This window comes from Patella vulgata, chromosome 5, assembly GCF_932274485.2.
Source record: "Patella vulgata chromosome 5, xgPatVulg1.2, whole genome shotgun sequence".
Lineage (NCBI taxonomy): Eukaryota > Metazoa > Mollusca > Gastropoda > Patellidae > Patella > Patella vulgata.
Window position 1 is genome coordinate 11,427,611 of NC_065883.2, and position 13,253 is coordinate 11,440,863.

At 34.2% G+C, this 13,253-nt stretch overlaps 2 protein-coding genes across 2 annotated transcripts; one reads left to right on the forward strand and one right to left on the reverse strand.

The window, feature by feature from the left end:
• The first annotated feature begins 263 nt into the window (after positions 1-263).
• LOC126821294 (ADP-ribosylation factor-like protein 2) lies at positions 264-5,364 on the forward strand. Its single transcript, XM_050549698.2, has 5 exons — positions 264-426; positions 2,154-2,264; positions 2,615-2,777; positions 3,748-3,828; positions 4,353-5,364. Exons 1-5 carry the CDS (start codon positions 362-364, stop codon positions 4,485-4,487), a joined length of 555 nt encoding a protein of 184 aa, XP_050405655.1. The 5' UTR covers positions 264-361; the 3' UTR covers positions 4,488-5,364.
• Positions 5,365-6,456: 1,092 nt separating this feature from the next.
• LOC126821293 (uncharacterized) lies at positions 6,457-12,777 on the reverse strand. The gene is made up of 8 exons (XM_050549697.2): positions 12,618-12,777; positions 11,439-11,529; positions 10,916-11,105; positions 10,062-10,174; positions 9,549-9,716; positions 8,782-8,931; positions 7,767-7,901; positions 6,457-7,156 (listed from the first exon to the last, which is right to left on the reverse strand). The coding sequence occupies exons 1-8, from the start codon at positions 12,725-12,727 to the stop codon at positions 7,025-7,027; spliced, it is 1,089 nt and encodes a 362-aa protein (XP_050405654.1). The 5' UTR covers positions 12,728-12,777; the 3' UTR covers positions 6,457-7,024.
• Between the last annotated feature and the right edge of the window lie 476 nt (positions 12,778-13,253).

Genomic DNA, 13,253 nt, shown 5'->3' on the forward strand with positions numbered 1-13,253 from the left:
TCGAATAGTAATATTAGCATTTATTTTGATGCCATTAAGTCTTCTTAATCGATCAATGTTAAACTCACTTTGATCAAATTTATAAATATAAAGTGTACTGTTAATGCCATGTTCATCTGATAAGGATTTTTAATGGAATTGTTATTAAGACAATAAATCAACGAAACCGAATAACTAAAGACGAATATTATATTATTGGACTAACGTCATTTAGCAGGTACCCGTCAAAATTATTTTTTAGTATTAAAGAGTTCCACTTCCGGTTTCTAATTCCTGACGAATGTTTTATGGATGAGAACATAAGTACTAAGTAGTATTAGATATCCCACTCCTTTCCAATATTTCTGATTTTTAATTCAGAATGGGTTTATTAACAATTTTAAAGAAGATGAAGCAAAAAGAAAAAGAAGTTAGATTGTTGATGCTGTATCCTTTTCATGCCAAATACAATAATAATAATAGGGGATTTTTTTATTTATTTTTTTTTTACGATTGCAAGTTACACTAAAGCTATGACACGCAGGGTGCTGTAAAAATGATGGACAATGTATATCTAGGGGGGCTTCGAGAAAAATTTTAAAATAGAACTGCCGGAAACGCTATTTCCTGCACTCTGGGCAGCCTCGTCAATTGTCTTTCTCCCTTTCACACCAAAGAAATCGGTCAATTTTCATGCAAGACCCCTCATTTGAAGAAAAAAATTTGAGCAGAAAACCCCAAAATAGTCCTCTTTGAAGATCTGAAAAAGGTTAAAAATCAAGAAATCTGGATAAAATCTGTAAACACTGCGAATCCGATATCAAATACCGATGATTTTTTTCACATGGGGCGAAATTTTTTATGGTCGACCAATTTTAGTTACGGGCGTGCTACCAATATATTTCATTTCCAACCGTGTGTTTTATTTGACATCCGTATATTTCATTTACTACCCATATATTTCATTTCCAACCGTGTGTTTTATTTGACACCCGTATATTTTATTTACTTCCCATACATTTTATTTCCAACCGCATGGTTTTTATGCCAACCGTATAATTAATTAGTGTTAAATCAGTACTTTATCAAGATTTTAATGTGCTCCCGATAATATCGATCAAATATTCAACGAGTTTTGATTGTGTCTGGAATAAAATGTTCAATAAATTACGTGTTCTTGAAAGGTTTAATATATCAAAATGGCTATTGAATATATTTTTTTGTAAAGTAGCAAACTGTTATGTAAACATACTTTTTTTTTTTATAATATCTAATATAAGGTTATTGTTTATTATATAAAGCCACCAATTTAAAAATATCTTTCTGAGAATTATCATTTCGTATAAGGGCATATTATGTTACCTCAACACCGTCACATAATTCCAACACTGTCACGGGAATTCAACACCGTCACAGAGTGTAAAATCTCTTATTGCTACTTTTTTTTTAAAGTTAAAGAACCATTTTATAAGCGGACAGAAATATTAATTGATCAGTCTGTGTTACTGAATCAAGAAATCAAATACAAAATCATGTTTTTATTGCGCTACACTTTAATACAATTACAAAATGTGGAGCGATTTGAGGTAAGTGGTATAAACTACAAATTACAGCAAAGAAATTATGACGATATAAAAAATATTATTTTTGAAGTGTAATCCCCTTCATCTTTTCAAAAGGGTGAATGTTTTTGCGTTTTCTGGTTAATTTAAAATATTTTTTGACTATACAATACGGTTACGGTGTTGAGATTTTGTAAAACACGTTCCACTAAAAGCTTAATTTTTTGTCTTAAAATTCTAAAGACTGCATGTCAATTCATAACATAAGACGTAGAAGATACTAGTTGTCAAAACAAAGTCAAAAATGTATCGCTTCGAGATGGTTCAATAATTCGGAACTCTGATACCATGAATGCACACTCACGAGATAATTACCCTTAATTGTAGTTGAAAGTGGTAGAAATGTAATAAATAACAATATAATCAATCGTTGTTTTGAAGAACATCTTGATATTGAATGCTAACATGGATCACATATATATATGTACATATATACCTACTCTCAAGACATGGAGGGCCAAGAGATGAGGTCCTTAATATTCAAGTTATCAGTGTGGAATTATAGGGTCAGATTATTAGACAAATGCTATGTTATTTTCCTCAATAAAACAGTGGGTTAGATAATGCTGGTAAAACAACTATTCTGAAAAAATTTAATGGTGAAGATATTGATACTATTTCTCCTACTCTAGGTTTTAATATAAAGACTTTAGAACATAGAGGGTAAGAAATGACCATGTTTTTTTTCTGTTTGATCTGATTTAAGGAATTCCTGTGATAAAACACAAATTAGGGTGGTTTATTTTCAACAAGACAAATAATAGATTTAAATTAAGTACATTTGCTAAACTCTGTGTTCTACCTGAATTCTCACAATCGGATGGGCTCCTACTATAGAACAGTTCTCTGGATGACAGTTTCAATATGCAGTCGGGATCAGACTCAGCTGGTTTATTGTAAAATCCTAGTCGGCCTATTATGTAGTTAAATAATATTGAAATTTTTATTTACAATATTCACTATTCTGTAGAATCTTAATCATATTATATCGATATCTTTTTCTAATATTTCAGTTTTAAATTAAATGTTTGGGATGTTGGAGGTCAGAGATCATTAAGATCCTATTGGAGAAATTATTTTGAGAGTACAGATGGTTTAATATGGGTTGTGGATAGTGCTGATAGAATGAGACTTCAAGATTGTAAACAAGAATTACATTCTTTATTATTGGAAGAGGTGAGTTGATTGTTAACCAAACAAACTCAGAAAACAATTGTTTTATTTGTCACTTGTGTTAATTTGTTGTCATTTATAAGTCTTTAATTGTACAGGAGGGTTGTATCATAAGGTCTGTCACTGAGGCAACTGGCATGGTTTTGATTCCCTGGTTGTACATGACAATGTGTATGGTCGCCTGTCCAACCTCGTGGATTTTCTCCGGTCCTCTGGTTTCCTCCCACTGCTAAAGACCCCTACACGCAAGCGAATTATTGAAATAAAATTGAACGATATGTTAGACCCGAAATGACCTAGTTTGTGTCGAGTGGACATTAAACCTCATTTCTCTCTCTCTCTCTAATTGTTGAATATGCATGTTTGAAAATTTTTAAATTAGTCGTGAACTAATTTAAGAAATGTGTGAGTTTGTAGTAGCCTATAAATAAAATTTGTTGATAACCGTAACATATTTTACTTGTATTAACTCCATACAAATTGGTTAGTTTTTAGATTAATAACATTATTGCTACTTTAAATCAGTGTTCAATGTTCTCTAATTCCTGATGATCCTATCCCCAACCCTGGAACATAATTAATACAACCCTCAATTTTCATGCCAATCCAATTAAGTCTCATGGACAAATTTAAGATGTTACAAATTAGTGGTTCACGGCCAAAATAATATCCAGTTGAAGAACTATTGCATTGCCACAAGTATACATGAGCTCAAAAGTTAGATACAGTAGATTGGCTTTTAATGATTGAATATGACAAACTGTAGCTGATTGCAGGCCTGATGTTTTGAAGATACATTGTATTTCATGCATATATCCACACCTTAAATAACCATGGGACATCATTGTACATTTTTAGAAGTAGTGTTTCTGTTTATGATCAGTTGTAAAATGCAATTGAAATGGATTTGATATACATTACTGTTATCCTAGCCCTTTTGAAGCTCCTGATTTTTTTATATTTTATATTACAGAGATTGGCTGGATCAACATTACTTGTTTTCGCTAATAAACAAGATTTACCAGGTTCTTTATCTAGTGATGATATCAAAAAGGTAAGATATGGTTTCAATTATATTCCATTGTGTTGTTAATAGATCGAGTCCAGCACCATTAGTTTCTCATAGTATGCGCTTGTTACCTTGTTGCTAGCTCAATAACAATGGACGAGAAAGTTTCTCTTAAATGACTTCTTGTCAGTGGTGAAGGACAGAAGACCTCAGAAAGAAAAGAGTATAGTCACTGAGATGGGACAAAAAATGAGGTTCTGTATGGTGAGAGAGAGAGAAATGGGGATTTAATGTCCACTCGACACAAACTAGGTCATTTCGGGACTGACATATGGATCAATTTTATTTCAATAATTTGCTTGCCCGTTGCGGTCTTTAGTAGTGGGAGAAAACCGAAGAAAAGACGAGGTTTGACAGGTTCAGTATAGTATTTGTAAATTGAAATAAGAGTACCAGTATAATTTAGTGCTGCAGTTCGGGCAAAATTTCCATCATAGTAAACTATGTATCGTGCAGAAGTGTGAGATTTTAAAACTCTTTTTAATTTCATTTCATTTTGTTATTTTCAGATGTTAGATCTAGACAATATTAAAACACATCATTGGAGAATCTTACCATGTAGTGCTGTTACAGGAGAACATTTATTAGAGGGCATAGACTGGACTATAGATGATATCGCTTCCAGGATATTTACTATGGACTGATTTAAAACTTAAAACGGTGTGTTTGATTGGTCAGTACCTGAATTTAACCTGAAAGAGTGTGTTTGATTGGTCTGAATATGCTGTTTAGAGTGTTGGTATGTGTTATTGATATGAGAGAAGATTGGGAGTTCAAACAAATTTGATCAGATGTGGAATCATTGAAATCTGATCTGGATTCCGGTTTACTTGGATACTTTTAGTCAAATGCACCTATTAAGATCAATTTATTAAACTGTGATATTCATTTTGAGAAACTTAAAAATGTGGTATACAGGTCAAAATTCTATGGAATACAATTACTGCTTATTACAAGCGTGACTAGGCTTCTCTAGTCATTATCAAGCAATGATAAAATATGAAAATAAGGAGTATCTCTGGTTGGTCAGCATTAACTATGTATTGTTGTGTAAATGTATATATTGTCTTGTCATATTTTCATATTTTATCATTGCTTGATAATTACTAGAGAAGCCTAGTCGAAACATCGCTCAGTAATAAGCAGTAATTGTATTCCATAGAACTGTGACCTGTATACTCTAGTTCAATTACTAAATGCCATTGAAACAATTTAAAAATGTGGTGTTTATTTACATTACTTCTATATATGTGGAAGAATATTTGATCAATGTTTGTGTCATATAGACAGTTTCTGTTTTAAGGCTGTTTATGCTACATGCATAAGGCTCTCCTCTATTTATTCTTTAACCCTTACCGATTTCGTTATTGAAGTTGAAGATCACAGTCGGCAAGCCTTAACTACAAGCTGAATTGCATCTATACTATTCGTTTAATTTCCATTGTCCAGTAATTTTTTTGTTTTTTGTTTATATTTCATTTATTATTCTTACGTCAATTAAATTAAATCACAAATATGGTATTTAACCTGGTTGTTTTGTTTTAATCTTCTAAATTTTTGCCAATTTTTAGCCCTAAATTTAAATAAGGGCATGTTTATTGGCTTTGGTGCATTGAGGATTCAAACAGGTGTATATTTGAACTAAAAACATATTCAAACTAATTTGTTTATCAAAAGTTTGTTTCAAACCCCTCTCATTAACTATTTTAATGGCAAGAAAATTACCCCACGCTGCAAGAATCTATTTGAATTGAAGCACCCTTGTTTGACACATGTCTTGATTGAGGGAGAATCCATTATCAGCTTGTATTTGTTATTAGTCGCTGTCCATTTATAATAAAATCGAACCCTAAGTCAATGCTGATTCTACGTTTAAGTCTCTCAATGTTCTCACAGCTGCTAGCTATTGGATTAACACCTACAAGGTGTTCCTTTCGTCACTTGACGAAAGTGACACCCTTACATTTTGGTCCTGTTGGTGCCCCATGGCTGTTTCTTGTATAGTGCTACTTCCACACTACAAAGATCTCCTTTCGTCACTTTAGCGGACAGACTTACATTTTTGTCCTGTTGGCGCACCATGGTTGTTTCTTGTATAGTGCTACTTGCACACTTAAAGTATGATATATGCTCTTGATACACACAGTTTCAAATTAAATATATCGTATATATATTTCAAGTCTGGATTTAAAACGCTCAATAGAAGTAGCACTTTTGACGAATACTGTACGATTGTTCAAGTTTGATGGAGCAAGAAAACTAAAAGCTCTTGCACCAAAATTTTCATTTTCTCACATGAGTGTAAATTCCACAAAGGCTCATAACTTTGAATTAGGGGGTGCTAGGTTATTAACATATTGATAGGTCAGTGAAAGTATCTTGAAATCAACCCTTTTCCTGTATACACAGTTAGTGTAAAGAGTTTAATATTGGTGTTACATGGGATGTCACCTTGAGTTACCATCCGAGCCACAGTGTTTTTGACATTTTTGTATCTTTTGCAATATATACAAAATATGGCATACTTTTAATGGAAATAACTAACCTATAAATACTTTGGTGGAGATGCATCTTTAATCACCATTTCTAAATTATATCAGTTGCTAAGACAAGTAACAAGATGTTTATAATTTATTTCCAATCGTACACATCACCATAGAATTTACATATTCAGTTAATGTTATTGAGTGTGACAAATTGTAAATTTATGATGTAAAATGAAAATATGACGATACGTAACCGACCGTTAAGATGAAATTTTGTGGCCTGATGTGGCTATCCATCACTGACTACACGGAGCAGGTAACTGATGTTTTGATGCTAAATCCCTGAGTTTACCCCCCCAAATCAGTAAAAAAAGAACCAAGGCTAATTTGCATATTACGAATGAAGCAACATATTTTTTCTTGTTAATAATAGCTTCTTAGATTTCCTGGATACCGATAATATATTGGTATAATGAAATCTTATTTGTACGACGCCATGAACAATGCCGTGACAAAACTCATTGTGTGCCTTTATTTGGTTACTAATTAGAATATATGACCCCATTCATTAAGATTTTTAATATGGTGTATAGGGGAGGATTCCTGAATGAATGCAAGTGTAATTGTTTCTGTTGCAATTTGTGGTAGGTCAAGCCCTAAAATTGACTGTTTAACAATTAAACCACAATCTAGTTTCAGTCTGTTAGTTTTAAAGCTAGTACAGTATTATCCAAACAACCAACAACTATTTCTGTTAATCCATCATTATCTATATCACATGTATCAATCGTATTAATCCAATCAGACATTTCATATTCACAATATACCTACAATAAAACAAAAGATAAATTATCAAATTAATAACGTAGAGAGAGAGAGAAATGGGGTTTAACGTCCACTCGACACAAACTAGGTCATTTCGGGACTAACATGGTTTAATTCTTTTATTTCAATAATTAGCTTGCACGTAGGGGTCTTTAGCTGTGGGAGGAAACCGGAGGAAACCGGAGGACCCGGAGAAAACCCATGAGATTGGACAGGCGACCCTACTCCTTGTCACATACAACCTGGGAATCGAAACAACGCCAGTTGACTCAATGGCAGGCCTTATGATACAGCGCGCACATGCTAACCATTCGGCCATCCACATCCCAAATTAATAACAAGATTTCAGCTTCTCTATATCTATCGGGTTAAACTTGACAACCAGTTAATCTGATTAAAACACAGATCCTATTTCATTTCGTTTTTTATAGTTCAAAATTTTGTTTTACATGTCTCTACTACACTAGGATCTGGAAGAATTGTTATCATTGATGTGTGAGGGATTAGTCAATGAAATGATCTTTTGGCGTGAGGTGTACGGAACTGTGGGCAATCCACTAAAAACATCACTGTTTTAAGAATTAGTAATACTGGTATAATTCTAAAACCTACCTTGCCATCTTGAAAAACTAGTAATGAATTAATATGACCACAACATAGTAGATAATCTGTTTCTTTATCTGGCATCTTTAATACAGACAACTCTGTTATAGGACATTTACAATTAGCAAATTCATCAAGAGTTATCTATAAAAAAAATAAAACATTTTTTTATTGAGCTACTTCTCTTCTACAAATATGGGCTGACAAGGAAAGCTGTCTAGTCGTTCGGATGGGACGAAAAACCGAGGTCCCGTGTACACATTGGCGTGCACGTAAAAGATCCCTTGGCAGTTGGAATTCGATATAAGAGTAGGCCGTAGTGCCGCTGTCCGGGCAAAATTTCCCTCATAGCACACTGTATGGCGTATGCCCGTCTTCATAAGCCCAGGTTACAAGCAGAACAGTAGAACGTTAAACTCCATTTCATTTCATTTCATTTCTACAAATATATCGTAAAACATGTCTGTGTGGAAAACATCTGTAACTTTGGAATGAGTAAAAGTATAGTCTACAGGTTTCGTACACATTCCAATGAATATGTCCTATTTTAAAGTACATTTCTGTCAGAGAGAGAGAGATAGAGACATTTGCGTATGAGGGTCCTTAGCAGTAGGAACACACCAGAGGATGGGGAGAAAAATAAAAGAGATTAGGCAGGCGTCCCTACTCCTCGTCATGTAAAAATAGGGAATCAAAACCACGCCAATGGACTGAATAACAGACCTTGTGATCTAAAGTGCTAGACCATTCAGCAACACAACCCTCCCTTCAGTCAAAATGACTAAACCACTTTGATTTAGGTAAAAAAAATAAAACTATAAATTTCAGGTGTTTTGAAAAATGTGTATGGTCCTTTACATGCAACCAACCCAAATAGTAGCCGTTGTTTATTTTTCAATATCTTCGCTATCCACGCTTTCCAAGTCAATGTCTTTAAAGTACAGTTCAGTCAAAATGACTAAACTGTCTTGATTTGGGTAATAAGGTGAAACCTTCATCCTTCATTATGAATTAAAATACTTACTGAAAAATTATGTAGAATATAAACCGCTCCTGTTCTAGAACCAAGAGCTACTTGTTGAGATATTTTTGATGTAATTGATGTGTTGATACCAGTAGAAGATGGTGTCTGAACTCCTAATTTACTACTATTAATAAATCTTCCTGCACACATCTAAAATAATAGTTACATATATGTCAATTTCAAAATAAGATTGTTTTAATTTGCTAATAATCTGTGACAGTATCTTCAATATCTCAACAGAAAGAAAGGTGTAAATGGGGCGGGAGAGAAAGAAATAGGGTTTAACGTTCACTCAACACAACTAGGTCATTATGGGACTAACACATGGTTCAATTTGATTTCAATAATTTGATTGTGTGTAGGGGTCTTTAGCTGTGGGAGCAAATCGGAGGACCTGGAGAAAACCCACGAGGTTGGACAGACAACTCTACTCCTTGTCACTTACAACGTATAAAGTGTTGACGAAATGTTACTCCTATTCCTAAGGATATGATGTATGTAATGAAATGAAATGGGGTTTAACATCCTACTGTTCTGCTTCGAACTGGGCTAAAAAAAAGACAGACATACAGTGTGCTATGAGGTAAATTTTGCCCGGACAGCAGCACTACGGCCTACTCTTATATCAAATTCCAACTGCCCAGGGATCTTTCACGTGTAAACAATATGTACATGGGACCTTGTTTTTTTTATCCTATCCGAACGACTAGACCAGCTGTCCTGCAACACTGACAAGGGTAACCAAGCCGTAAGATCTATGTACTTACTGCTGTTATAATAGCTGGTGATTTTAATGTCATGACTATTGTACCCTGATTGATAACATGTAACATACTAGCGCTATCAGCAACTAGTAAATATGTAGATATAACACCACATTGATCTGACAAATCAACCACTAACATACTTGTTATTGTCACTAATTTACTCGGATCCTGAAAAAAAGGGAGAGAAAATTAATTTAGAAGAATATAAATCGTGAAGATCAACAAGAAATCTCTCAAAATATAATTAAAGCAAATTAGTTCAGAAGAATAAAATTCAAACAAGTTCAATAAGAAATTGCTTAAAATATAAATAGAGAGCAGGGATCGAAACCACGCCACTTGACTCAATGACAGATACACATTAACCATTCGAACACCCTACTTCAGAGCAGTACTTTTGCTTAGAGCATATTACTGAATATTACAAATTCTAATTGCTCTGTGAAAATAATGCGGACAATCCTTGTTAATAATTTTTATATAAAACTATTGACACATAGTTTATGTACTTACACTTTGATTAGTGGTATGGACATCATTAAAATTGATTCTCCATAATTCTGAAGCTGGAAGTGAGGCTGTAATAACACCGGTATCTGTACCAGTTATAATTTGACTACAACCGGCTGAAAATATAAGATACCTACAATTATATATCATTTACATATCAATATACCTACAATTATATATCATTTACACATCGATATACCTACAATTATATATCATTTACATATCAATATACCTACAATTATATATCATTTACACATCGATATACCTACAATTATATATCATTTACATATCAATACACCTACAATTATATATCATTTATACATCAATATACCTACAATTATATATTATTTACATATACTAGTTATATTACCCTTAGTTAATCACATACTGTTGCATCCTATTAAAACCTCAATCGAAGCAGTTTGGTATAATGTGATAAACAACATGGCTCCAGCCAAGATGCCAATAAGAGAGAGATATGGGGTTTAGTGTCCACTCGACACAAACTAGGTCATTTTGGGACTAACATATGGTTCAATATTATTTCAATAATTGTCTTGCGCATAGGGGTCTTCCGCAGTGGGAGGAAACCGGAGAAAACCAATGGGATTGGACAGGCGACCTTACTCCTTATCACATACAACCGTGGCCATCGAAACCCCGCCAGTTGACTCAATGACAGACCTTATAATACAGTACGCACGTGCTAACCATTCAGCCACATGCCAATGAAAACAAAACAATCCCATCAAACAATATATTCTCATTTCTCAAAATCCAGATACAGGGTCTTTGCACCTGGAATTGGGGAACAGGTATCTATCTACCTGGTCCAATAATTTTTCTTGTGTACTTACTTGAATCTTGTAGAACTTGAAGTGAATTAATACAGTCTGTTGATATAGTTTGTCGACTGAGAATCTGTTTGTTACAGAAGACTGTTAACAGACCCTGTGAATCAGCTACCAATAAATCGTTATGATAAAACTTGGTTATATCATATATACACATAGTCTGTATAGGTCCACCTTTACTCTCTAAAACAACCTGAAATACAAAGTTAAAATGTTGGTCAATTAGCTTAGTGTTTGTTCTCAAACCGAGATAAATGTAGACAGACAGCATAAATTTAGTATGGCAACAAGTCTGACAAGACTGTATTTAAAGGAAAAGTTTTGCTTTGAGAATATTATATATAAATGGTTATCAGCCCATACCTATTTCTTCTGGAATTCCTAATAAAATTTTGCTTCTTAGGGAAAGAAATAATTTAAAAACAAAAAACTGTTTGGTTGCTCACAGAGATCTGTGGCTATTTAATTATCAAAACCCAGAACTAAAAATTGATTTGGCCTCACACTGGCATATTATATTAAATACCTGTGGTTTTGATGGACTACCTGTAATAGGTAAATCATATATTCTAATGTTACCATCTTCTCCACCAACAACCAGACTTGATCCCGTTTGTCTATTACAGTAAGAAAAAAGACAGAAAACCAACATTAAAACCCATACAGTACTATTGAACTGTAAAATCTAGAAGGTATCACACAACCTTTTTTTTCTAAATTGATAGAATCAAAATTAAGTTATTTTCAATCACAAATAACAAATGAAATGGGGTTTAATGTGCCGTAAGGAAAACTTTACCCGGACAGAAGGGAGAGAGAGAGTAATGGGGTTTAACGTCTACTCGACACAAACTAGGTCATTTCGGGACTAACACATGGTTCAATTTTATTTCAATAATTCGCTTGCGCGTAGGGGTCTTTAGCAGTGGGAGGAAACCGGAGGACCCGGAGAAAACCCACGAGGTTGGACAGACGACCCTACTCCTTGTCCATACAACCATTCGGCCATCCAACACCCCCCCCCCCCCCCGGACAGAAGGACTATAACCTACTCTTTTTCGATATTCCATGGTTTTCCATACCATCCAAACAACTCGTCACAGTCCGTGACCGACCATCCATACCACAAATAAAAAACTGGGAAACGACTGGTCTTATTGATCAAATATAATCAAGATTATAAGTAATTTTGGTTATAATCCTTTCAAATACCAATATTGCTAAAAAAAAATCTGGAGCAGTTTCTGTCCATAACACTAGGCTACAAACTCACTTGAACTGTGCAATTCAGATAATGCTGGCATTTGATAGGTTCTAACATTTAGATTAGACCAATAACCGCTTTGACAGTACGATTGATTGCAATGGTAAACGAACAAAAGTGCATTTTATTATGTATGAGGTGAATTGCTCACCGGCGTAACTTACGGTAGTAGGCTGGCTACGGTACCAAGTCCGGAATATGACTATTGTGATAAAATGGATGGAAGCTCACCCATATTTGAAAGGACAGATTATCTCTCTGGAAACGAACCCTACTGTGTCCCACCCTCCATATACAAGCTAAAAGACATATTAAACTGATATCCACCCACGAAATGACGAATTAAAAGACGAGAGAAGTGGACTGGAGTGGAAGAGTTACCGGTACGTTACATTCGATATTCTTTTGCTGACAGACCAATTTTCCAAAGATTATATGTACCTGAATATGGTGCCTAGTCGTATACAATTAAACCTGTCTTTAGCTGTAAAACTCCATAGTTTCGTTAGGGTTTTACTGGTAATAAGTTGATGATTGTTTTGAAGTTTCATGTTCGTATTTTTCTTACATGTTTTTGTTGACAACACCAATCGAATCTTTAATTAAGAAGATCTTTGAAGAAGGGAGTCAACTCATCAAATGGGAGATAACTCAGTACAGGTGTTTGGAGGCAGACCACCATTAATTTCCCCATTGACTTCAATGTTAATTCTGGCCTCTTTGCCCACCTCCAACTTTTCCCCAAATTTTCGTTGGGCTGAATGCTTTTCACTACAGACAGAGGAACAAATGGTCATGTCCTTGCACTAAAATTTGTATGAGGTTGACCACCAAAATTTTGAGATACACAAACTTGAAGAAGCATACTAAAAACATGTAACTACTTGCCGTACATATCGCCGTAGCTAACCTGATAACCCTCTTATCCTTCCGCCTCAAAATCATGAATATTTACCAAAACCTGGCAGAAAATGTTAATTCAAACCCTCTTCGTCCATTCTAGACCAAAAAATCAACAAAAATGGGCATGCAAAAGGGGAGAAAAGAGAGAGAGAATTGCTATAAATAGACGAACTA

Bases quoted from the DNA above. Each gene is read 5' to 3' on its own strand.
- LOC126821294 (XM_050549698.2), top strand. From the start codon at position 362: ATGGGTTTATTAACAATTTTAAAGAAGATGAAGCAAAAAGAAAAAGAA. The intron at 2,265-2,614 runs GTAAGAAATGAC...CTAATATTTCAG, and splicing joins AAGACTTTAGAACATAGAGG to TTTTAAATTAAATGTTTGGG. The intron at 2,778-3,747 runs GTGAGTTGATTG...TTTATATTACAG, and splicing joins ATTCTTTATTATTGGAAGAG to AGATTGGCTGGATCAACATT.
- LOC126821293 (XM_050549697.2), bottom strand. From the start codon at position 12,727: ATGAAACTTCAAAACAATCATCAACTTATTACCAGTAAAACCCTAACG. The intron at 11,106-11,438 runs GTATTTAATATA...TTTGTATTTCAG, and splicing joins GTAGTCCATCAAAACCACAG to GTTGTTTTAGAGAGTAAAGG. The intron at 7,157-7,766 runs GTAGGTTTTAGA...GTTTTATTGTAG, and splicing joins TAGTTTTTCAAGATGGCAAG to GTATATTGTGAATATGAAAT.